The sequence below is a fragment of the Telopea speciosissima genome, chromosome 11 (assembly GCF_018873765.1).
Source record: "Telopea speciosissima isolate NSW1024214 ecotype Mountain lineage chromosome 11, Tspe_v1, whole genome shotgun sequence".
Lineage (NCBI taxonomy): Eukaryota > Viridiplantae > Streptophyta > Magnoliopsida > Proteales > Proteaceae > Telopea > Telopea speciosissima.
Genome location: NC_057926.1, coordinates 999,585 through 1,026,731, shown reverse-complemented (window position 1 = coordinate 1,026,731; position 27,147 = coordinate 999,585). Strand labels below are relative to the sequence as shown.

General features: G+C 39.4%; 1 protein-coding gene across 2 annotated transcripts; it reads right to left on the bottom strand.

Moving 5' to 3' along the window:
* Positions 1–218: 218 nt before the first annotated feature.
* Positions 219–20,318, bottom strand: LOC122645920 (protein BOLA4, chloroplastic/mitochondrial). Of its 2 annotated transcripts, XM_043839328.1 has the most exons (4): positions 20,292–20,318; positions 19,952–20,243; positions 5,051–5,118; positions 219–624 (listed from the first exon to the last, which is right to left on the bottom strand). In XM_043839328.1, exons 2-4 carry the CDS (start codon positions 20,228–20,230, stop codon positions 471–473), a joined length of 501 nt encoding a protein of 166 aa, XP_043695263.1. In that variant the 5' UTR covers positions 20,231–20,243; positions 20,292–20,318; the 3' UTR covers positions 219–470. The 2 variants fall into 2 exon arrangements, with proteins under 2 accessions (XP_043695263.1, XP_043695262.1); XM_043839327.1 differs by lacking the exon at positions 20,292–20,318 and having other exon boundaries at positions 19,952–20,272.
* Positions 20,319–27,147: the final 6,829 nt, after the last annotated feature.

The window sequence follows — 27,147 nt, the reverse complement described above, 5'->3', positions numbered from 1 at the left end:
TGGACCATCAATCCCTGGGTCCAAAAGCTGACAACTGTTCTTGATTATTCTGGATAGACCATTTTACATGTTACATTTCTTGGACTTCGGGTCTAGAGCACCTCTTTGGATGTAACCTATTATTTCCTTTTGATGTAGAATGGGTATGAGTTTACTAAAAGACACCAAACAGCAAGGGCATAAGTTTAAGTGGATTCTCAAGAAAGGTGGGATGGCAATTGAAGTGGGTAAAAGTTTCCCTTGAGCTTGTTTTGTTAACAATATTCTATCACCAGAAAGCAACACAATTCAATGGTGAACTAACTGCAATTAATGTCCTCTTTTATAGATCTGATAATATGAAAACCATTCAGGTAAAAGAACATAGTAGAAGAAAAATAGGGTAATGATAATCAAGATTAGTTGAGCTTCTCACAAGAGAGGACCATAAGGAGGCATGAGATTTGGTATAGCAATTCACTTGGATGTATTTATCTGCTCTCTGTGGCTTCACTTGGGGTTTTGGTGGTCATCTGATCAACTGCATGCACGGTTGTCTGCAGTTCTTCCCATATTGCTTTGTAGACCATCCTCTGCCTGTTCACAGCAGATTCTCCCTCAAAGGCCGAGGATATAACGTCAATGCTGCAACAGCAGAGGAACTCAAAAATAGGAAGAAAAAAACAAAAAAAGCTTTACACGACTAAGTAAACCAGCTTCTTAACATGCAAGCATGCAATTGATGCCATGATCAAAAATAAATCTAGAATAGCAACAAGAATTTCTACTTGATCACTATCATGAAATTCTTGATCAATAATACCGCATGAAGCATGTCACAGAGATGAATGATTTATGTGAGAATTGTGACATGGGAAAGGGTGGTTTATACGAGTGATTTCAGCAGACACTAGGTAAGAAAGAGGAATTGTGCAATGTTGTTGAAACTGAATCCAACACCAGACTTTTCTGGCCTGCTGGTTGATGGTGCCTAGAGAAGTATTTATATGGTTTGATAAACCACTGGATCTGTAATGGTTTCCCAGAGCATTATATTACAAGATATTGCTTGTTTCTGTCACTAAGGGATAAATTTTGGATGAACAAAACTTCTTTGTTTTGAGTAATTTTGTTGCATTTGATAGCTTGTTGAGTTACCCATCCAATGACCAAGACCTTGCCTTTCCAAGTTACATTTGGGAAGTCATTACCAACTTTCTAATATAGTATCAATTTATGATGGGCTTACTATTTTAGAAAGTCTAATTAGATAAGGAGTCTTATTTTGGGTTTATTTCTAAAAATAGTATTTTGCTTGTTAAAGAAAGAGGTTTAGCACTAATTGTCTCATTGCAGTTGCTAAAATTGTAATTAGAGTCACATTAGGAAGTCTTTTGAAAGTCAAAAAAGGTCAAACTCGTGCGGGGAATTAGAGATTTGGTTATCATCTATAAAAAGCCTTGTGATCACAGCATATTCTGGGTAGAATGGCATGGTTTCTGGAAATTTTTATTTTTTTTTATTTTTTTTTTTTTTGAAGAAAATTTTATTGATAGGGACGTGGCGAGGCCAAAGAATCAGTTTCATAACTCTAGAATCCAAGGAATGGAAAGCGGCCAAACTGTCTCGCACGTCAAAGACAGGGCTTTCCGGGCAAGGGAGTCAGCAACAGAGTTCTGCTCCCTTGGAACAAAAGAAAAATTACAGGTTTCTGGTTATAGTTAAGAGAATGGTTCTTTTCTAAGTGGTTTGATGGTCAAACCCTAGCTTTGCCCATGGTTAGCAAGCCCATATTTCTCTTTTTATTTTTAGGGGAAAAGGCTGGCATGCAACCGCAATGTGCACACCCCTCACAGGCTCTCTCGACTCTCCTTATTTAATGACGTGAGTCCCCTAAACTGTAGAGATGGCTAGAAAGTGGTGGAGTTCCTTCCAGTTTGACAGGAGAAATTAAGCTGAAGTTTCTAAAAGCCATGCGTAACGCCCGGAACAAAGAGGAGAATGTAACTTTATGAGGAAGAAGTGATTGTAAAACAGGCTATCATTCAGGATAAGGAAAAGGAGGAAAACCATATGCTCTCGGAGGAAAAGATCAATAATTAAAGCCGTGTCATCTTCGGTTAATCGGTACGAGTCAGACATACCAATATTGATTCCTAAAACTGTGTTGAACCCCAAAAATTCAGTACGAACAGGCTGGAATCCGCTTCCTCTAACCATGAGGGGTAGAGATTGGAAGCTCTCACGCAGTGTTTCAAAACATGGGATCGAATCAATCCTTCCCATTTCAGATCCGAATCGGATTGGAATTGACCAGACTCGACCCTCTGAAAACACAACAACTCAAGGGTGTCTTGGCATGAATCAGCCGTATAGAATCGATCAGCACGGCCGATCCAAGCCTAATTCACCGATCAGATTCCTGATTCTTGAAACCGTGCTAGTCTCACGTTTTGACAAAAATGAGAATGGAGAACTACAGAACCCCATCCCTGTCGCCCAATTAATTCTGAATATGATAAAGAGGTTAGAGGAACCCTGAAAATGAATAAACCCTACCCCTTTCCCCTGCTGCTGCTCTTATTATTTTCAGGATTGTATGTAATATTATTTCTTGGCTTTGCTCCTTCCTTCCAGCCTACAGTCATCTTCGCTGGATCGTGTTTGGCATCTTCTTTGTAAAGGTCTCCTAGTCCATTAATCATGACAGCTCCTCAGTTTAAACCCACTTCAACTAAAAGTTCTCAATTTGTAAACGTTCCTCCCTCCCTCCCTCAACCTTCCCAATTTGTCACCCACCATTGTCCATGACCCAGAAACTCATCGGAATCAACTCCTTCATGGATTCAATTCCTTTGCCTCCCCCACCCCCTCCAGATTTTTCGTCTTCCGAACCCCACAGTCTATTGCATTCTGCTCCGTAAACCACTAAACCCAACCGTTTTTTCCTGGGAAAACTGAACCATTTGATAATTCAGTCTCCCGCACTGGACCTTTTGCTAATAAATTTTTATTCACCCAAAAAAAAAAAAAAAAGACAAGCTGAAACTGTAAAGAAAAGGTACCACCTACAGTAAGGAAAGAAAAGATGAGAAAGAAGAAAGAAGAATATGGGAGGAAGAATATAGAGAGGACACACCTGATATGGAGAACAGAGGATTAAGACAAGAAAAAGAGGGAGATGATCAGCCAAGCCAGAACTCACCAATCACATATGCTTAAAAGCAGTCCAAAAAAACTCAGAAATCACATTCATCCCATGTCACAGTTACTGATTACATATATAAGGAAAGGGAAAGAGAACGCCACCCGGTCGTGCAGCGCACACTGCCCCTGCGCCCTGACACAGGGTGATGCAGATCCGGGGTTTGAAAACCCTATTCGGATCGCCTATGGGCCCACTCAAATAATAGATAACTCAATTCCAAGGTGCAATGGCACATTTGTAAATTAACCAGAATTTTCAAGGGTTAACAAGGTAAGTAGAGAGAAAGGGATATGTTAGGGATTGTTATTTATTATCTAGGGACAAACTTGGAAGGGTAAGTAAAATATTGAATAAGTGGATTAAAGGAATAAGAAGGGGAAATTTTGGAAACTAAGAAATAAGGCCTTAAAAACAAAACCCACAATTTGGGTTTGGGGTTGTCTTCAACCTCCAGCCAAGCAAGAGGCAGACAAACCAGCAGGCTTTCGAAGGATAGCACTCCTTCAGTGCTACTTGGTTTGACCTAGGATTTTAAGGGGGAGGTAGATGATAGATAGACTTCTTGAATGCAACTAATGTTCAACCCAATGAGCAAGTGAAGAGAGGACTTTCACCCCTTGAAATCAGATCCGAAGGTGGTTTTGGAACAACCTGGTTTGCAGGTTTTGATTCATACAGATAATAAAATATTGCTAACAAAGATCAACTGCAGAATCACTCCAGGGATAAATGTCAGGGAATCAAGGTTCAGGTGGGAGAAGACAACACACAAAGGGGTTCAACCCAACAATATGGGTCTGATTCTACCGCCAGAAACAGAGTAACAGTATAGGTATGGTATTTAAAGAACAAAACAAAAGAAGAGTAGAGAATGATCGCTGGGAAGTGAAGAGGAGAGAGAAGAATAATAATGAAGATGGAGAAGTAAAGAGAGAGAAGAGAGATTTTGAGAGAGAGAGAGAGAAGGGGGCACACACTCACTGGTTCTTGGCTGCAACCGACGAACTCAATTTTCATTCAATTCTCAAATCTGAGTAAAGCGACAGTCACAAACTTGGATTTAAAAAGAAAATAAAGACTCCTAATTGTAATCTAAAACTGAAATTAAACATAAAGACTCTTAATTGAGACTCATAACTGAAATAAAATCCTAAATCAAATCTATCTTTAATTAACCTATTAAAATATAGAAGGGACTACCGCTAATAGATAACCCATTCAAAGTAAAAGATTACAAGAGAAAATCCCAATTAATAAAAACCCTCATAAATAAATTAAATGTCTTACTGAACCTAAAGACCCAATTGGACTCGGTTCATCTTCACATGGATACCCAAATTGGTTTGAGTCAGTCCAAGGCAGTGTACCTACTACACCACAGGGGCACGCGAAATGACAGCCGCAACCCCCTGGAACCCCAGAAATGACCAGGGGTGTGGTGGTCATTTTGCATGCCCCTGTACCAGGGCACAGAGGTGGCGTGTCTGGCACGACCGAGTGGCATTCTTTCTCCCATAAGGAAAATAAAGAAAAGAACTCCTAGTTGGTTTCTAAAACTGAAATTAGACTTGGAACTTGACTCAAACTATAGTTCTACTAATGTATCTAACCTCAACATAATAAAAAAAAAATTAAATTTAAATATCCCTAATAAACTCTATGTAACTGCATCACCTTTTCCTAGCAATTTATTTTGTAATCTGGGTTTGAAAATTCTAGAGTATGCACCATGCAACTATGTAATCACTCCCATTAACAGGAACTTCCTTTGCAAACTAGGAAAGAAACCACAAGAAGATGAATTATGCATAGCTCATTCATCCAATCTCAAACTATATACAACAACAGAAAATATATGCGCACCTAACATGCCGACCATCTCCATAAGCATCCTTGACGGTGACTGCATCCGCATTTAGTTGCTCCTTGATCTGTTGACATGTATAGTTATTTTAAATGTTTCTACCAACCACCCAGGGGTAGATAAAATGAAAATCACATCAATAAAGCTACACCTCAAAATGCAGCATTACCAAAGAAAATTAAATGTTATCATCAGTTTTAGCTGCTGAAGGCAACTGCAGACCATCCTCTAAATGATTAGACATATAGATCCAAATCATCAAATTAAAATAGCAAGTCGCACCCTGTAATGTTTCTTTTCCTTTATCATACACAACTATGTGACATCGCGCATCTGTAACCACATGATCCATGGGGTAAATACCCACTTGCAATCCTCCAAAATGTATACATGTGCTGTATGACAGAACTATTACAATATCATCCTAAGATCACACAATCAAAAGTAGACTTGCATAACTTCTAAGGCCCTGGACACAGTTTTCAAGAAAATAAGCTTGCAAGAAATCAAATTAACTGGATTTCCCGAGGCTCCATCCGGTTTCAAGTAAAGGGAAATGAAGGGAAGTGAAACTAATTTTAAAAAGAAAACAGAAAATATTATTAATGAGGACATCACTCAGGGATTTAGGACATATCAGGGGAGATGCAGAAATACACAGCCACGGATCACTTCATTGTGGTTAGATGTCCCTTGTTAACTTGTCTGGATACATATGTTTGCTTACTTATGTATAGTTTGTTTTGTTCGTTGTATTTTATTTTATATGGCGTCAAACTATTATGTACTAATGTTGTAATGGAAAGTGTAGTAGTAATTAGGAAGTTATTATTGGAGAAGGTAGTTATTAGGTAGTTATTGCTGGAGGAGTAGTTTTTAGGGAGTAATTTTCTTTTTTTTAATTTTGGGTTTTAAAAGACTGTATTCTGGGACGAAAGGAATGAAAATATGTTGGAACTATTGAGATTTTCTCCCATTCTCTGTTCCATGAATGATTCCCTGCAAACCTTGGAGTGAATCCAAGTTGGTGTGAAGCCAAGGCCCCCCCTTCTCTTCCCTAATTCTTCTCTCATAGGCTACCCTCTCCCCCCTCCCCCCCCCCCCCCCCACAACAACCCTATTCCTTCACTTTGAGCTAGAATAGGACTGGTTTGTGGTTTGATGTGGATTCCCAGACCTGTTTATCATCTTTTGGATTAAAAACCTCAGGAAATTCAACTTTCCCCTCTAGCCTAAACTTGATTTACACCAATTTTTATACCAGTCCTAGTTTCTCCCACTTTTGGCTTAAATTAGAGCCCCAAATACAACGGGGATTCTTCAATTAACAGCAAGGAGACACTGACAAACATTCTTTGGAGTTCGGTAGTGACTCAGCACTCCAATTCATGGGACAGCAAGGGAATGTACTGAAATATTACGTATCCTTTACTAAACTTCCATGAATCCTCAGAATGAATTTTCTGCAATTGTATTTGGAAATTTTCATCATTTATGGCTGTTGTTAGACCTGATTTTCTGCATGTATGTTCTGAATTTTATGTTAGTAAACCTTCCAAACCCAAATTCTCTCAGTCCTAGCCTCCTGGGAGTTGTATTTGATTTCCCAAGCCTGTTCTGCACCATATTTGGTATCAGAGCACGGTTCTAGGTTGTAGCCCTTAGTGTCCTCATAAAACTTTCCCATTGTTGTTTGTCAATCCGTAATGGAACACAGTACCAACAGCGTACCCAAATAGGAACAATGAATTTAGATATTTTGGTTGAACAGCTAACTTGCATAAATGCCAGAATGGATGAGATCTAAAACCAGTTTGAGACCCAAGACATGCATGTGACAGCTCTTGAGGCTCCCGCATAATCCTAGAGATCATAGTTGTCACAGCGTCTAGGCGACCCAAGGCTTTGAAAATCAAGGGGGCATCAACAAGGCGTCTGGACGCCTTGACAACTATGGTAGAGATAGGGAAAATGACATTCAGCAAGAGTATGTGGAAAGATGGGATGGAACTTAGCGTGAAGTCCCTAATGTCCACCACCCACGCGTTAATTTGTGTGCAGAGAGCCCTTTAGACGACATAGGTTTCCCTACCGACCAAGAGGTCCATGTCATCTTTTATGACAAGGACGAAGACGAATGGGAGGTGTCAGATTGGATGCCTAGCATGCAATGACCAGATAAGGCTGGTGACATAACACAAAAAGTGAAGATTGAAGGTCCCACATACGATGGAAGACTTGATCCAAAAGTCTTCTTGGATTGGCTTGCAAACATGGATATTTTGAGTGGTATGATATGTTTGACGTCCATAGCGTAAGATTCGCCAAAACGAAACTCATGGGGGAAGCCAAGTTGTATTGGATGAGTGTGGAGCGTCACATTCAATCAAAGGTGAGACATGAACCTATAAAATATTGGGCAATATCCTATAGAGAACGGATTTTGGACCAGATGATTACTCTTTGGCAGGGCAGCATGTCTATTGCTGAGTATATGAGTAAGTTTGAGGAATTAATGTTCTGCTGTGATGCGAATGAAGATCCGAAAGTGACTCTTTCTCAATTTTGTACCGGTCTTAAGCTTGAGATAAAAAAGGAGATAATTCCACACACAATGGATTCAGTTGTGCAGGCCTTCCAATTGGCATTGGAATTAGAACAGTATGTTAGACAACCATTCACGAGGAAATACAGATCCCAATCAGCAGAGTTTTCCTCAAGAATATTCTCCGATGGTGATCAGATATCTAAATCTGAATCTATTACACATAGAGGAAGCAGTACTTCCCAGTTCACACCTAAAGATTCAAAGGGAAATGATCTACTATAGAGAGTTCTAAGGGCAGCAACAAAGTTGTGTGTTATCACTGCAATGGCACTGGGCATTATCCTATCAATGCCCAACCTGTAACCCTTACACCAGGGCCGAGGAAAGTGAAGGAGAGTCAAAACATGTTGAGGTTGAGTGCGTACATGTGCCTGAAGAAGGGGCTATTGATGAAGAAGTCCAAGAACCTGGAGAAGTGACACCATAGTTGTCATGGCGTCTAGGCGACCCAAGGCGTTGGTAGGGCTTGGAAACAAGGCGAACCAACAAAACGACCAAGGCGTCCAAGGCAACTGCCTATGCGATCAAGGCATCACCTAGGTGATGCCTAGACGATGCCTTGATAACTATGAGTGACACCCCAACTGAAAATTGTGAGGTTTATGTTCACAAAACCAAAATCCGAGGATGACTAGTGAAGAACCATTATCTTCCATACTTACACTAAGTGTGGAGATAAGAATTGTAAGGTAATTATAGACAGTGCCAGCTCTATGAATGTGGTTTCTCAGGCCACCATTTCACGATTGGGCCTTAAGCCCAAGCCTCGTCCAAATCCATACAAAGTTACTTGGGTAGATCATACCACCATTCCATTTAATCAGCGTTGTTTAGTTCCCTTACAATTTGTTAAGTATATGGACATCGTTTGGTGTGACATACTACTCATGGATGTGGCACACATCCTATTGGGAAAGCCTTATTTATTTGACCTTGATGTGACACATTTTGTCCGACCAGCTAAGATGTATAGGGCAGAATATTGGGCAGTTAAGAAGTGTCATATAGCAAAGCTATGTGTTGCAGAGATGAGGATGTTTAGATGGATGTGCGGCAAAACTAGGAAGGATAAAGTGATGAACAAACGTATTAGAGCTGTTGTGGGAGTTGCCCCGATCAGGGACAAGCTCCGAGAATGTCGTCTGAGGTGGTATGGCCATGTTCAACGGAGGGCTAGTGACGCCCCAGTAATGAGGAGTGATCGATCCCGATTGAAGGAGCTAAAAGAGCTAAGGGCAAGCCTAAAATGACCATATGAGAGGTTGTGAAGAATGGCATGCATAGTTTGGGCCTTGTGCCAAGTATTACCTCAGAGCCTATTGGAGGGCAAGGATCCACGTTGTCGACACCATGTAGCTGAGATTTTCCTGATTTCCTGGGCTATCCTCTTTCCTCTTACTAATGTAGTCCTAGATAGGTAGGAGACCTACTAGGAGCCAGACAACAGGATCAATAGCAAAAGGGGTTACTGGTTCAAACGGACAGCACTAGGTTTTAGGTTAATTCTTGGGTTTAGGATGGGAATTTGGGAATGGGTCTTATATGACTTTAATATGCAGGTTTAGGGGGTTATTATGGGATAAAAATAATTGGATTTTGGAAGGTTTTAAAATTCTGCAATTCTGGACAGAATTGTGTTGCAGGTTTTAGGCTTTAATGGAGTGAAGGAATGGAGAGGTTGTGTTGGAGATTGAGGGCTGGGTTTAAGGTCGAGTGTAGGGAGAGGTGTGGGGGTTGTATGCTCGAAGTTTGGTTTGAAACTGATGGGCAGATCTGAAGTTATGAGGGAGTCCTAGTTAAGGTAGGAGTTGCCGGTTTAATGGAGTTAGGGTTTGTGGGATTCAAACCAAAAATAAAGGGGAACGAATGGGGGAAAGGATTAGAGGGTTAGAAGAAGAAATTGGGTGTCAAACTTACTGGAGATTCCACTGACAGCAACTTGAACAGATGTGAAGGATAGAACCACCTTCGAATTGAAAAAGATCCTCCCAGCCGTCACTGCATAAGGAGTCAACCGGATTCCATTAATCCCTTTCCACCTTGAGATCCACAAGGATGCATACTCACCAGGAGCAACACTCAACAGAGCAGGGCAGCAGCAATGGCAGCAAACAAAAGCTTTTCATTAATCAAATTCGTATTCAATGCTGGCCTCCCTTACAAACTTATATAGAAGACTCAAAAATAGACTTAGACACTAAAAAGGAATGGCCTAACCCTATCCCTAACCTATTAGGTAACTTAAACTGACTAGGAAACTAGAATACTAAAGGAAATAGACTCAAAACATGGCTGGACTTATAGAGTCCTAATCCAGCCCAACTTACATCATATGACCACTTAAGTTGTCACATGACCACTTAACCAAGTCACATGATCACCTAAATTGAACCAATTGGATGCAACCAATTTGAACCGGTTCAATTAAAAAACATAAAAATAAACTTAGTATTGGGCTAATCACGTATGCAACCTATATACCCCTAGTTTAGGCTCATTAAAGTGGCCTATTACATGGAAAACCCTTGGGATCAAAGGCCCAACATATATATATCCCAACCCTAGACTTATTCCTAATAAAAGTAGCCCAATTTGGTGATAAATCTGCATCAACTCTCCCCAGCTTGAAAAAATTTGTCCTCGAATTTTGCAGTGATGAGGGGGAAACAACTTGTGAGTAGCAGCTTTAATCATTCCCAAACAAAATTCTAGTGAGGCAGAGACATTAGGAATAAAATCTTCAAGGCGTGGAGCTTTCTCTTCGAAGAACCATGGTGGCATAACAAACTCTATGTGTTCGACCTCTGAATCAATATCAACTGTGTATGTCGTATTCATAGAGTCTTCAGCAGTGGTAACCTTCTCACCTAGGACTTGAGGCACAAGTTGTACCTCTTAAAGAACAGCATCTTGAATGTTGATGATTTCTTGTGGAGTGTTCTCAACCACCACTTCATCTTCCATGTCCTCAGCCTTGTATACTTTGCTCTCTTCAGTGTAGACCTCTTCAGTAGTTTCTTCTACCATTGTGTTTTGGACCTCCACATCAATTTGATGGCTGAGCTTCTCAACCATGATCTTAACTACTGGTGCCGCTTGGTCTATTTGAGTTTCTTCAGATATAGATTCTTGAATCTCTTCAACACAAACTGCCTTAGTAGAATCTTCTGTTGGTGCATCCGCCATTGGTGAAACTTCAAACACAGTCGATGCCACTTGCATTTGAGTTGACATGTTTGGCAGTCCCTGTGGTTGTACAGTCGATGTGGTCACCTTTGGTTGTAACCCTTTTAGAGTAAAACAATGGTATAGACGGTGTCAATCAGGTAGGACACACGAGTTGTTTTCAGGTTCAATCCAACCTTGTCGCTCGTCCAACCAATCACAACCTACTGCAATAAAGCTCTTTGGAAATGGTACCGGTTGACACCAAGCACCGTCAGAGTATAAGGAACTCTCAAATTCAACAAAGACTTTACCTGTAGGCATGATGCAAATCTCTCCTGATTGGGACAACATATCCACCACAAATTGTGCAATAATGTTGTTACGTCACCTCTCATCAACAACTAATATGGGGCTGTGCTCCCATTGGGTAGACGAACTCGGGTCTTGAAAACAAAGGGAGGTGGGTCTTTCGAGGCTTGCTTAGAGCTTCCCTCCGCCATAGCTCTGATACCAAAATAATGTAGTCCTACATAGGTAGGAGACCTACTAGGAGCCAGACAACAGGATCAATAGCAAAAGAGGTTACTGGTTCGAATGGACAGCACTAGGTTTTAGGTTAATTCTAGGGTTTAGGATGGGAATTTGGGAATGGGTCTTATATGACTTTAATATGCAGGTCTAGGGGGTTATTATGGGATAAAAATAATTGGATTTCGGAAGGTTTTAAAATTCTGCAATTCTGGACAGAATTGTGTTGCAGGTTTTGGGCTTTAATGGAGTGAAGGAATGGAGAGGTTGTGTTGGAGATTGAGGGCTGGGTTTAAGGTCGAGTGTAGGGAGAGGTGTGGGGGTTGTATGCTCGAAGTTTGGTTTGAAACTGATGGACAGATCTGAAGTTATGAGGGAGTCCTAGTTAAGGTAGGAGTTGCAGGTTTAATGGAGTTAGGGTTTGTGGGATTCAAACCAAAAATAAAGGGGATCGATTGGGGGAAAGGATTAGAGGGTTAGAAGAAGAAATTGGATGTCAAACTTACTGAAGATTCCACTGGCAGCAACTTGAACAGATGTGAAGGATAGAACCACCTTCGAATTGAAGAAGATCCTCCCAGCCGTCACGGCGTAAGGAGTCAACCGGATTCCACCAGTCCTTTTCCACCTTGAGATCCACAAGGAGCAACACTCAACAGAGCAGGGCAGCAGCAATGGCAGCAAACAAAAGTTTTTCATTAATCAAATTCGTATTCAATGCTGGCCTCCCTTACAAACTTATATAGAAGACTCAAAAATAGACTTAGACACTAAAAAGGAATGGCCTAACCCTATCCCTAGCCTATTAGGTAACTTAAACTGACTAGGAAACTAGAATACTAAAGGAAATAGACTCAAAATATGGCTGGACTTATAGAGTCCTAATCCAGCCCAACTTACATCGCATGACCACTTAAGTTGTCACATGACCACTTAACCAAGTCACATGATCACTTAAATTGAACCAATTGGATGCAACCAATTTGAACCGGTTCAATTAAAAAACACAAAAATTAACTAAGCATTGGGCTAATCACGTATGCAACCTATATACCCCTAGTTTAGGCTCATTAAAGTGACCTATTACATGGAAAACCCTTGGGATCAAAGGCCCAACATATATATATCCCAACCCTAGACTTATTCCTAATAAAAGAAGCCCAATTTGGTGATAAATCTGCATCACTTCCTTTCATTCTCCATTTCTCACTTCTCTTGTCTCTTTTCTTCATTTTTATTCTTCATTCCTCTTATTTTCTTTTCCTTTTGTGAGGACCTCAGTTTTCCCTACTTTGTTTTTGAAAGGATCCATGTAGTCAACCCCATTTAGTTGGGGTAAGGCTGAGTTGTTGTTGTTGCAACACATTTTGGTTGATGAAAACTTGTATGTTTATCTACGAAGGGAAGAAAATCAAACTCAATCCTTTCCAACCTCGAGAGTTGAAAGTGTGGTGAGACAGTGACTCCTTCTAAATTGAGCAAAGAAGCAACTATACTTCCTTAATAGACAGCAGTTTGAAAGAGAATGCAAAACACTTGAAGTTGTTTATGTCCTGGTTTCAAAAGAAGTGAAAGAACACTCCCTAGATGTAGCATTAGAGATCCTGAGAGAGGTTGTTCCCCTATACTCTCTGATTTTAGTGATATTGTCCCCGAGAACTTATCAAATGAACTTCCTCCCATGAGGGCTATTCAACATGGGATTGACCTTGATCCGGGATCATCTCTTCCCATTCTTCCAAATACTAAATAAATCTAACAGAACACCCTAACTTGAAAAGACAAGTTGATGAACTTTTGAGAAAAAGGATTATCAAGGGAAAGTCTAAGCCCATGCATAGTGTCAGCATTGCTAACTCCACAGAAAGATGGCAGTTGGCACATGAGTGTAGACAGTCAAGAAGTGGATATCACCAGATCAGCATCCAATCGGGGGAAAAGCGGAAAACCGCCTTCAAAACAAAGGACGGTTTGTATGAGTGGCTAGTCATGCCATTTGGCCTTACGAATGTAACCGCCACCCATTCATGAGAGTGATGACTCATGTGCTAAGGCCTTTCGTCGGAAGGTTTGGTCGTCCATTTCGATGACATTCTCATTTACAATAGAACCATGAATGATCATCTTTCTTATCTGAGGCAAGTTTCACTGTTCTCTGACAAGAGAAGTTGATTGTGAATTTGAAAAAATGCACCTTTCTGAGTCCCCAAATGGTCTTCCTTGTGTTTGTTGTGTCTTTTATGGGAGTGTCTGCTGACCCTGAGAAGGTCAAAATGATTTTTAAGTAACCTAAACAACGAGTGTTCACGAGGTACGTAGTTTTCACGGTTTAGCCACGTTTGAAGGAGAGTTCAATTCGACAAAGGTTGTTGCTAAAGCCTTTCAAGAAATCAAGAAGCAAATGACTGAAGCTCCTGTGTTACACCTTCCAGACTTCTCTAAAGTCTTTGAAGTGACGTATGGTGCATCTAGAGTAGGAATAGATAGTGTCCTAAGTCAGGAGGGACATCCCGTTGCTTTCTAGTGAAAAATTAAATGAGGCCAAGGATGATACTCGAGCTATGATAAAGAGTTCTACTCGGTAGTAAGGCTTTGAGGTATTGGAGCTATTTCTTACTTTCACATGAGTTTGTTCTCTATTCCGATCATCAAGCCTTGTGGTATTTGAACCCACAAAAGAAGCTCAACCCAACATGCAAAATGGGTTGAAATTCTGCAAGAAGAACAATTTGTATTGAAACACAAAGCAAGTGTAAAAAATAACCCGCCAACACCTTAAGTTGCATGTCCGCCCTTTTGCACCCTATGAGTGCGACGACAATCGGATTCAAGAGAATTAAAAGCAACTATGCATCACGCCAAGACTTTGGGGACATTAATGCATCTTTAAGTAAGGGACACCGAGGGATGAGTAAAGAATATACCCTCCAAGAAGATGGCTTCTTATTTCAAAGCAGCAAGTTATGCCCATAGTTGTCAAGGCGTCCAGGCGGATCTATAGGGGCCTAGGCGACTGCCGCCATAGTGTAGGGCGCCTTGTACCAGTTTAATTGGTATCAGACCAGGTCCTGGCACTTATTTATGCCAAATATCATTTAAGTAAATAAAATATATTTGTATTTCATTTACTCAAGCTATTATTCATAAATAAGCAAATACCCCCCATTTGAATCCAATAAAAATAGTTAAAAAAATCAATTCCAAAAGGATAAAAAGTCAAACCCCCCAGTTCAAGAACAAAAACTAAATTTTTGGCTCTAGGTGAAATTCTCAACTTTCTAATGCTGAGTTTTTTCTCAAATCTAAAAATTCCATAAATCTTAATATGGTAAAACATTGCTAAAAACTCAAAGTGCGTAAAATATTCATTTGCTTTGAGATTTAAAAAAGTATTTTCATTCAGAGCGATTTTGACAGCTTTCGTGCACACCAAATAAGGTTTGACCGAAACATAACTCCTTCAATATAAATCAGATTTAAGCAATCTAGGATTTGTGGGAAAGCTGGTTTTGTGTTCTACCTAATACAAAAAGTCTCATGTAAAAATAAAATCATTTGATCAGTCAAACTTCTTAAACAATAACATTTTTCTAAATCGAGAGCCGTTTAATTACTTATTGATAATATCATATTATCTAAGAACAGTATAAACCAAATGAATGTTTTGATTATTTCAAACTTCCAATAGCTTGCTTCTTCAGTTCTGTTGTCTTCTAGTTCTATGTTGATTTTTTATGACTTTATGTGGCTTAATATTGATTTCTGATTACTTAATGTTGATTTTTGATGACTTGATGCTGCTTAATATTGATTTTTTATGGCTTGATGCGGCTTAATGTTGATTTTTGATGATATAAGGTACATATTGTAGCATACTAAATAATGTTAGAAAAGATGTGAAATAAAAAATAACACTTGGGCGCCTAGGCGGATGCCTTGTCACCTAAGCGCTTAGGCACCCCTCCACCGCCTTAGGTCGCCTTGCCGCCTTGACAACTATGATTATGCCTTCCGAGTACATCCATCGGAGAGTTTGTCGTACAAGAGTTGCATGCCGGAGGTGCATTAGGGCCCTTTGGTAGAAACAAGACGATTGCCATGGTGGAAGGAAAATTCTTTTGGCCTATACACATGTACCGTGGCTAGACTCAAGTATGGATTTCATCTTGGGTATTCCTAGGTCAGTTAAAGGACATGACTATATTTTCGTTGTTGTGAACCGTTTTTGGTAGAGGGCCAGTTAGGAGAAGAGGGGAAACCTAGGAAGAAATCAAAGTTACAGGGAAGAGAAGAACGCATAAGAAGAAGGGAGAGGGGGAGAAGAAGCTCGCACACGCACACCAAGCCACGTAGGCTTCAACCAAACTTAACTCATTCCATTCTCAAATGTATGATTCTTTGATCCGTACCAGCATACATATAAATAGGAAAAGAAAACCTATACGTATTCTAAAACAGAAATAGAAACGTATCCAACTAGGAAACTATCATGTTACTGTCCTATGTATCCTACACAAAATAAAAGATTACATAACACTTCCCCAATAAACTTCCTAAAATCCTACTAGATAAAAGACTCAAACAGGACCCGGTTCTTCTCCGTCTAGATACCCCGCATTAATTCCGCCCGTGTTAAGAAAAACTTGTCCACGAGTTTTGTAGAATGGAAGAATTAAAAGCTCACGAGTGGGGGCTATCGGCTCCATGTCTGCAACTTTAAGAAAATCCAAAATATGAAGCTTTAGGGTTGCATCCATGTCAGGGAAATCATGGGGAAGAACGAACTCATGATGGGGAAATGGCTTTCACTGCACTGGATTCCATCTTAACCTGTTCTACGATCTTCTCGTCTGTAATTGCCACTATTTGTTGTTCTAGTTGAGGCTGCATAACCTGTGTTGTCTCTTGTGGCTTTGAGCAAACTTCATCAACTAACCCATGAAAAATAAATGCCTGGCGCACGTGAAAAGGTTGTAGGGTGCACAAGTTTCCATCATGATCAACGATGCCTTTTCGTTCTTCCAACCATTCTCGATCCAACTTAATAATGTGTTGAGGAGAATCAAACACTTCACAATGAACTCCATCACAATATTGAGAAACAAAGAATTCGACGAATACATGATCCTCAGAGTGAATAATGATCTAGTCGGTCTTTGAGAGCATCTCGACCACAGATCGTGAGACAAAATTGTCACTTTGCCTTGCATCAATAAACAAAGCAGCAAGCTTTCTGTTGGGCAATCTCACTCTATACTTGAACACAAAGGAATCCATGGCGATTAAGAGGAATCTTAAAGATTACTAAGCAGACTAGAAAAAGGACATAATGGGTAACAAAATGAAAGACTAGGTATCTACTTGGAACCAAATAAAATTAAAGGAGTGATAAGAGAGAATGACAGGGGTATTATAGAAAACTTTTAAAAAAAATCGAAAAACACAAAGGAACCGTGAGAGGGGGGTATAATTGGAAGAACAATAAAATAAGAGTTTAAAGAGGATAAAAGTTTGGAACTTAAGCAAGAGTGATACGCTACATGGGAGGGGTAAGTTGGGAAAACAAGGGGAAAAAATAAAATAAAGAAAGCAATAGATAAAAGGGAAATCGTGGGAAGGGATACCATATCTAAAACTCTTGCGGAGAAAATGGTGGGATCCTAACAAAGAGTTGGAGTCAGACTGCGACTTCAATGGAAGGAATATGACTCGCAGCGGGAGCATCAACCAGGTATGTAAAATTTATTTTTTTTTTTTTTTTTTTTTTTTTTGGGTTCTGGTTGCTGCTGGCAGAACCGAAAGCGGGGGGAAGGGGTCGATCGATTCACAAGGGGGAGATGGAAGTAGGCGGTGGGGAGAGTTGTTGCTAGTAATCGACAGTGGGTTTTTATTTTTTATTTTTTTAGTCGAAGGGATGGGGTGATTTGCAGTGGAAATCAAAGTGGTTCTGGTTTGGGGAGGGATTTGGGTTGACTCCGTGGGAATATAAGGGAAGAGAGTTATGTGGTAATTGCAGGATGGGGCTGGGGTTTGCTGTGGATTTCAGTTGGAGTTGCTGCAGGAAGGAAATGGGTTGGGGTTTTGATTTGATATCTCTGTTTTGTAACAGAGACGTTTTTTTTTAAACTGAGTGGGATCAAAGGGATGGGAGAAGGAAGGTTTACTGTTGTTACAGTATACCAGTAACAGGAAAGAGTTTTGAGAAGAAGAAGAACGAGATGAGGGAGATTGATAGGGAAGGGAACGAGAGAGGTTGATGGGGGGAAGGAGATGGATCCTTCAGCTCTGATACCAAATTGGTGGAGGGCTGGTTAGGAGAAGAGGGGAAACTTGGGAAGATATCAGAGTTGCAGGGGAGAGAAAAACGCATAAGAAGAAGGGAGAGGGGGAGAAGAAGCTCGCACATGCACACCATGCCACACAGGCTTCAACCAAACTTAATTCATTCTGTTCTCAAATCTATGATTCTTTTTTCGGCACCAGCATACATATAAATAGGAAAAGAAAACCTATACGTAGCCTAAAACAGAAATAGAAACATATCCAACTAGAAAACTAAAAGCTACCGTCCTATGTATCCTACCCAAAATAAAAGATTACATAATATTTTCCCAAATAAACTTCTTAAAATCCTACTAGACGTAGTTCATCTCTGTTTGGATACCCAAATGGGTTTGGGTCGGTCCAAGGTAATGCATCTGCATCAATTTTTCTAAGATGGCTCACTTCATACCATGTTCCAAGATATTTGATGCTTTACGTACGGCCAAGCTATTCCTTAGAGAAGTTGTTAGGCTACACGGTTTGGTGTCTGATAAGGACATTCAGTCTGTGAGCTACTTATGGAAAACACTTTGGAAAATGTTAAGAACAAAGCTACAGTTTTCATCTGCTTTTCATCCCAAAAAAGATGACCAGACCGAGATGGTCAACCCCAATCTTGGGGATTTGTTGTGTTGTCTAGTGAGTAATCATGTCTCAAGTTGGGATTTGACCTTAGCTATGATAGAGTTTTCTTAAAATAGTTTAGTCAATAGGTCTACTAGTTGCAGTCCATTTGACATAGTCTTAAATTATCAACCCAAGAAACTTATAGACCTCATTCCCTTGCAATTAGAAGCCAGGCTCTCCAAACCTGCAGAGTCCTTTGCACGTCATATCCATGAGGTACATGTAGGAATAAGGAAAAAGATTGCCATAAGTAATGAATATTACTAGTTCAGTGCCGATGTTCATCACAAGTATTAAAAATTTGATGAGGGAGACATGATCATGCCGAGAATCCGACCTAAGAGGTTTCCAAAGGGTACATGGAAGATACTGCATGCAATCTATCTCTCTCTGGCCTGGAATAGGACTGGTTTGTGGTTTGTGGTTTGTGGTTTGTGGTTTGTGGTTTGTGGTTTGTGGTTTGTGGTGGACTGCCAGACCTGTTCACTATCTTTTGACTTAAAAACTTCAAGAAATTCAATTTTCCCTACTGGACTACACTTGACTTACACAAATTTTTATACCAGTCCCAGTTTTTTCCACTTTTGGCTTAAATTACAGACCTAGACACTATGTAATTCATCAATTAATAGCAAGGAGGCACTAAGGACACATTCTTCGGAGTTTCGTAGCGACTTAGCACTTGATCACAGCACTCTGACTGGCAGGACAGCTAAGAAAGTAATCATGTATCCTTTATTAAAGTTTTCCATGAATTCTCTGCACTTGTATTTGGAGATTTTCAGCATTTATGGCTGTTGTTTGACCAGATTTTCTACATGTATGTTGTGAATTTTGTGTTAGTAGACCTTCACAAAGCCGAATTCTCTCAATCCTTGGACTTGTATTAGAGTTCTCAAACTTGTCCTACGCCAATTATATTTATGATTATGCAACTAACATAAATGTAACAAAATATGGTAACTAAACAAATCAAATATATTCCTTTACTCTATCATATTTTTCAAATTCAATGCAAGGAATTCATGTGATGTCAAAATTAATTATCATATAGAGTAGTTCTTTTGAGTTAGTCACACAATCATTATTGGATAATAATTAGCCTGAGTGTATGCAAGGTTGGCTATCTAGGTTCAATAGGGTTAGATGTTATGACGGGTTCCATAGTATTAACATTGACATGATTTCAAACCAAGCAAGCAGATGCACTGACATACTGATCCCATACACTAAAAAAATGAAGAGGAAAACAAAATGTTGACCAAATACCACCCATCGTAAACACACTTAAAAATCTTAGCTACAAACTATAGCCAAAGTCCAAACCAGTATAACTACGTCTCAAGGAACTAGTATAACAACCACTACTAAGCCTTGTATGACCGATTCACCGTCCAAAGGGAATCCGCCAAAAGAGGGACACGTAGAGCTCTAGGTTATCGGAAAGGAATACAAATCCAACAATCAAATCTCATGTTCTCGCGAAAGTTTCAAACGCAGACAATTTATGAAATCGATTCAAAGTGCAAAATCATATGGGTCACTTTTTTTTTTTTTTTGAGTAGAATCCTATGGGTCACGACCAAACATAGATCAAGCAATTCAATCGACGTAATACAGTAGGGTTTTAAGTTCGGAGACAAACCTTCTTCTCCATGGACTGCATCATGGAGGAGTCGATTGAGCCGGAATCATTAACCTCCGTTGCTCGAACGCAAAAGTTACGTCCCTTGACCGTCTGAAATCTGTTCCCATCAATGGACACGCCGCGAATTTCGAGTTTATTACCGCATACGCCTTGGAGACATCGGAACGCACTTGAAGAAACAAAGGGTCTGACTCGAAAACAAGGGAGAGCGCGACAAAGGAGAGGGGCTCGGAAGGCAGATAACACGTAAGGCAGAAGCAGCAGCTTCGTAGCCATGTTTTGGAGTTCTAAAATTCCCTGCTTCTTTTGAATTTCTGTTTCGGCCTACTGTAGTATTGTGCCAACGAAAATGCGAAACGCTTGCAGCTATCGTAAATTGTAGCGCCATGTTCCCTTGCACATTCTCTTTTCTTTTTCATTTTCTTTTTTTTCTTTTTTTTATCTGTGATACATTTCACCAGGCGCTGTGACATTACCTTCTGTCACAACCTGTTCTTTTATGAAAAGAATAAAATAACATTAAGGGGCAATGTTCTTTGCCTGGGAGCGCACGGGGTGCAAGCTGCACCCAGACACATGGCGCAGGACAGGCGCGTCATTTCAATCATTTAGGGGGTGGACTGGTCATTTGGCCCATACCCATTTCCTAAAGTAACAAAATTGAGGTGATCCTTATTGCAAAAAGTAATGTTGGATCTATAAGCTAATTTCCTGACATAAAAAAAATAAGTTGGATCCTTATTGCAAAAAGTAATGTTGTTCAAAACAAAGTTATGGAATGTCGGTAGGGTGTTCGAACGGGTCGATGATGAAGAAGAAATTTTTATGGCAATGCGTCACATGCCAGTAAAACAACGGATACATCCCCGGTGCAGTTGCATGATTCACCATCAAATGTATCATCCATGATAAGCAACTCTAATCATGCCTTGGGGTATTTTGGGAATATGAATAATATTGGGAATGTGTTTGTGCACGAAAACACCAATGCCCGGGGTGTCCTGACACTTGGACAGCATAAATCGACAATTTGGTCGACCTCTCACATAGACCAGTGCTGCTGTCACTATTTTTTCTTTGTCTCGAAAATGCGGGGCCCGGTGTCTTGAGTCGGGGTCCTCGGGGATCTCGCCGCCGCATCCCATTTACTTAATTGGAATGTTCCCCCAACAATGTTGGTACACGGGGCCCACTTAATTAACCCACGTACATTATTTCGGTCAATTAAATAGTTTTGAGCCAATTTGGGTATTGCCAAATAGACCTCTAACTTCACTAACTATATAAACAAAAGCTAAAGACCAAAACTCATTTTACACTGTTTAGTTCATTAGAAGCAGAGAATTAAAGAGAAACAAAGAAGAGAAGAAGAAGAAGAGAGGATGAGGAGCGGAAGCCTAAGCCTAGTCTTCCCACATTGACGTAAACCTCTATACCCAACCAAATTCCCCTCTTCTAATCTACTCTGGGCATTTCAACCAAAAAAAAAAAAAATCTACTCTTGGCATAGAAAACATCATATAATTCTGATTTGGTCCATGGTTTGATTATCCAATCATCCCAACCCTTGATCTCGGTTAGAAACCATAGAATTTATCCAATTCCTCTTATGCATGTATGATCCAAGCTTCAAATCTAAAACCTACCTAATTACAATTTCCTTAGCTTTGATTTCATGCTGTAATTTTGTTGTATAACGGGAAAATTAACAATCTAACACCTTCCACGATGGATTTGAATGCTTGGAACCCAATTCCTTTGTACTTACTGTAATCCAAACCTTATGCATGGCTCCATCTAATTCTGTTCCTTAACTTGGGATTCAAATTGGAATCATAGATTATCAATTATCATTTAAAATTTAATGGAAATCTATTTGAAAATCATGAAATTAGATTTAAAACTGTTTTGCATGTTCAATCTGATCTTTGTGATCAAGTCCTAACCATAATTGGGGATGGATTTCACTAACTGCCATCTGGTATGCCTTATTTTGAGCAACCAAAACTCAATCCTGCCTCGTATGCCTGAGTATGTGTGATTGAGACCAAAATCAATTGCATGCACTCCTTTCCCATCTCAATTCTTCCAATTACCCATTTCTCATTTCTCCAACCTAATTCGAGCCATAGGAACTCAATTTTATATGTATATTTCATCTCTGGAATCAAATGATGAAAACTAACCCAAAAGCCCTCCAAACCCCAATTTCTTTTATGAAATTCGTATTCTGCTGCACACTGATCTGTATCAGTGGTCGACCTTTCACACAGACCAGTGTTGTTGTCAAGTGTGTTCTTGATTCCAAACTTCTTCTAACTTAACCCTAACCTACCCTAAGACTCCAGTAACATTAGTATACCTCCTAACACATATGTTTGGTTGGTAAATATTAGGACATAGCTCTTTGGTAACTCGAGAACCAGTCCGGCTTCGTAAACTCAAGTAATACAATGTAAGTGGGGATAGACTTTAATTAATTTGGAAATGTTTATTTCATTTAGATGGTTTGCTAGGAATCATGCATATGAATGAATGTTATTCTTGTTTGGTAATGATCTATTGGTTGACAGATACGGCTTATGGATATGGAACTATGGGTTTATATTGATGCAATGTGGAATGATTTGAAATGCAAATCTTGTGCTAGAATAGATGTCGTAGTCGGTTTGGAAACGAGAGGTATGGTGTGCCGTAGTATGGGATGCGAGAGCACTGTACACCTCGTACTATGTCATTTAGATTGTATATGGCTAAGAATGTCATTCCTTGGTGCTATAACCCTTACCAATAGGGGTACAAGTGTTGGGTGATCATAACCCCCTGTCACTGAGGAGTGTGATGGTACGCCGAGATGGGGTCCAAGCTATGATTATCGGAGTCAACCCACGGGGGGATCTAGAGGATTATGACCGGTGTGAGCCCCATACAACAACAGAGGATACGTCTCGGGGAAGTGAAAAGGATCCGAGAAAATTTTCCGAGTTGTTGGCGTAGTACAGACTTAGAGACTTCGACTTTTTGACAGGAGAAATTAGGATTAAAATTGAATCTATGGATATAGAATTTTGCATTGTGTGTGCATGTGTTTGTGTGTGGTTTATCCTTTACTTGCTGGGCTCGGTGGAGCTCACCCCTGTGGAGTGTTTTTTTTTTAGATGATCTTGCAGGTGGTGGTTGCGGGGATGATTATTTCAAAGCGGAGGATTATGATAATTGTGAGTATGCTAGTCTAGACTCAGAGGGGTGTGACCCCTATCATGCGGACGATTAGGGTTTCCCTAAAGAATAGGGATTTATGACGAGAGACTCTCTTTCTTTTTTATGTTTATATTTTTCTTTTGGTGGATGTGATCCACTGTATATATTCCTAGTTTGGTAGTTTTTTGCCCAATGGTTGGGCATCGTATGTTCAAGTAATTTGGGAAAAGGTTGTCAATGTAAATAACATGTAAATAATCTAGTAAGCTCTTTACCTTACGTGTACTCTGATCAATGAAACACTTGTTGAATTATTATTGTGTTGAGCTTGTGACGTGTATTTACAGCTTCTGGATCCTAGAGATCTTCGAATACTTCGGGTATTCTAGTCAACCATCGGATCCTCCCAGGGGATGGTTTCGGGGTGTGACAACTTAGGCTAGTACTCTACTGCATTGATAGCCACTACCACGCTAAGAGGCGCTTCTCGCTAAGGGTGCAAGTTGTTGGATTTAACCTGATGGCGCAGCGGAACTGGATCAGGTCACGTACTTTTCGTTCAGATCCAAGAGAGGGAGAAACAATTTCATAAAAGAATATTCATGGTTACCTTAGGGCCTGCATGATAACACTTTTGTTTCTCTATTTCTCTGCTTTTTTGTTCATGGGAACAAAAAAAATAAGAGAAATCCGTTTGTTAACACCGGTTCATTTTTTTGTTCCTGTGAATGAACCGGGACAAAAAAGTTGCTGAGAAATAGAAAAAAATAAGGATATGTTCTCAGGCCAACTACATTGAGAAATCGCAATAAAATGATGCTAAAACTTTCTCAATGCCCCAAGACTCTTGAGGATATTGAGGAAACGAAGAGAGTTCCCTATACATCTGTAATGGGATGTCTTATGTATGTCATGCTTTGTACTAGACCAGATATCTATTATGCAGTTGGGATAGTGAGTAGGTTCCAATCCACCACTAGTCAAGAGCATTGGTCTGCAGTGAAGTGTATCTTCAAGTACTTGAGATAAATCAATAATTATTTCCTTATGTTTGGTGCAGATAATTTGTCAGTCATAGGTTACACAGACTCTGATTTCCAAACTGAACTAGGTGATAAGAAACCAATCATAGAAATGGTATTTACATTAGTGGGAGGTGCTATCATTTTGAGAAGTGCCAAGAGAAGTTGACTTTTGACTCCACCATTAAAGTAGAGTATTTGGCAGCTGGTGAAGTAGCCAAGGAAGGTGCGTGGTTAAAGAAGTTATTAATTGAACTTGAATTGGTACTTGAACTTATGAAGACTCATATTTTGTTGTATTGTGATAATCGATGAGCTATTACACAAATCAAAGGACCAAGATCACACTAGAATAACAAGCATGTGGAGAGAGAGTATCATCTTATCGGAGAGATCATTCAGCATGGTGATGTATCCATCGCCAAAATTGATAAGGCTAAAATCTTTTAAATCATTTCACCAAGGGACTGAATCTGAATAGTTTTAAAAGACATGTTGAGAACATAGGCTTAATGCATGCAAGACATTGGCTTTGATGTACAAGTGGGAAATTATTGGATATAGTGTCTATCAAATCCAAATAAATTGTTTATTTTAATCAATTCACATTTACTTTTATATGGGTGATTGTGTGTTTGAGGTATGACCTTAAAGTGTTTGCAATCAGAGATGGAATTGGGGTCTCTGTTTACATGCTTGTCGCATTGTGTGTTTTTTGGGAATGGATATTTTAGACACAAATGTGGGTACACTTTTGTTTGCGTATCGGACTCAATCATTGAAGAACCCGACATGGTCCACTGTTGGATGTTTAGTGTAAATGAGTTCTTATGATAGTTGTATGGTTCCCAAACCTGAGAGGTCTTTATCGTTGCAGAGTGTCGCAGGTACTATAGTGTACATAAGGTTGATGCCTACATACGACTATATGTCACTATGTTGGATCCACTGTATTTGCCTATGGACGAAAATGACGCTTAATAAGGAATCCATTTCCCGTGTTGGGAGAATATCTCAAGAGATAATCTTGAACTTGATTGGACTGAAATTCCAGGCTCGATGGTTTGTAAAGTGTTTACAAAAGAATTTAGAAAATTATTATTATTTCATATATATATTTTATAAACGTTTAATCACGTTGTTTTATTATCCATCAATGATCATGATTCTTTATACTAGTTGTTCAATGGACTAGGGTAGTGACAGTAATTTAATTTCATACCCTGAAGTCCATTGTGAGATGTTGTTAAGAGGATGGACGCTACATATAAAGTTTTATATAAATTACGGGTTTTGATGATATTTACTTAATCTATTAGCATAATATGGAATTCTTAATAGTTAATTAATCACATGGGACAACAAAAAATATTAGTTATAAACCATGGAACCAAACCTCAAAGAAAATTCGGGGGGGGGGGTTCGAATCTATTTCAATTAAGCGAAAAAAAAAGGTAGTTGAATAGAACATTTAATGGGAACATGTTGTAATATTAGTTACAATTTATTAGGGGAGAAATGGGAGAGCTCACCAGTCATAAGATAGACCCATTGAGGTTCTGGTTAATATGTGACAAGTTTGATGATAAAATGGGAGAGCTATGGCGAACTCACAATAGTCAGCTCTGACCTACTCAAAGTTAGTTTTTCGGGCAGTTTGAATTGTTGTGGCAACTCAAACAAGATAGGTTGAGTTGTTGAGAGAAAGATATGAGATATCGAGGGACAAAGAAAAAATGGGTTTAACGATGAAACAAAGTTACAGATAGAAGAAGCAGAGCATGGTAGCGTGGGAAAGTGATGAATGTGAAGTGTAGTTGAAGAGTTTTGTAATGTGAGGTGTAATGATACCATTCTCATTGGAGAAACACTCATAGATATTGTGGAGTTGAGTTGCAAAGTTGGAAAAATAGGAGTTGAGGTTTAATGTTAACATCCTGATCCCTTTTTCAAGTTACTAGGAGTTGAGTTGCAGATAATACATGTTGTGTTGCCATGTGAGGAGAGAATAAAAGTTTGAATTGACAATGCTTATTTTATTAATACACGGCTTACGTTTTTGGTATGATTTCTATTTCAATTTTATGTGGAGATCTCTATTTTGGAAAGAGATCAAATGGAAAAGAAATACTGAAATAGATGAGTAGTTGTTCCAATTTTGAAATTGAAAGTGATTTCACTCTTACTAGTTAATGAATACATGGCTAATTTGATGGGCAAAGCACTAATTTCATGTTAAAAATAAAACACCACCCTTTTTCTGCTGATGGTCTCACCACCACCATCATGTCGCCACCTCCCCGCCACCATCACCGCTACCGCCACCACCTCCCTACCACGATCGCCATTGCTACCCTGCCACCACCACCACACCACCCTCTCCCAAAGAAATATAGAGAATTTATTATAAAAAATTGAACTACCAACTGGATTTCTTATTCTTGAGATATTTCAAATTGATGCAACCAAAACAATTTTAATTTCTTGACCAAAAATCTGTTTGTTGACTATTTCATTAAATCAATTAAGATTAGAATAGAAATCGTACCAAATGTTGGCAAAGATCACGTGTCAAGTTTTCAGCATACAAAGAGGTTTATTCCACTTCTCGTACCTTGTAAGAGACGCCGATCCAATCTCCATTTATTTGTGTACCTGTTCTGTTGTTGGTAGGACTTTCTGTAATAACTATTTTCATGTTGTTGATTAAAGCAAATTCTAGAAAGTAGAAACCACTACTTTAGAATTTTAGGAAGTATGTCTGATCATTAGATCAATGTCTTTTTTCATGTTGGCATTATTTTTTTGAACTTTGACATGGAGTCCCAATATATTATAGGGAAAATTATAAGATTACACCCTTTTGGGTTTTCTTTTACTAAATTAAACACTTGGTGTTTGATTTAACAAAAAATTACACAACCTTGAGTTTGGCTTTACAAAACTAGCCAATATAGTGTTTTCCCCTCT

Coding starts and splice junctions, on each gene's coding strand:
- LOC122645920 (XM_043839328.1), bottom strand. CDS start 20,230: ATGGCTACGAAGCTGCTGCTTCTGCCTTACGTGTTATCTGCCTTCCGA. Junction 5,119..19,951: donor TGCAGTCCATGGAGAAGAAG/GTTTGTCTCCGA, acceptor ACATGTCAACAG/ATCAAGGAGCAACTAAATGC. Junction 625..5,050: donor GGAGATGGTCGGCATGTTAG/GTGCGCATATAT, acceptor CTGCTGTTGCAG/CATTGACGTTATATCCTCGG.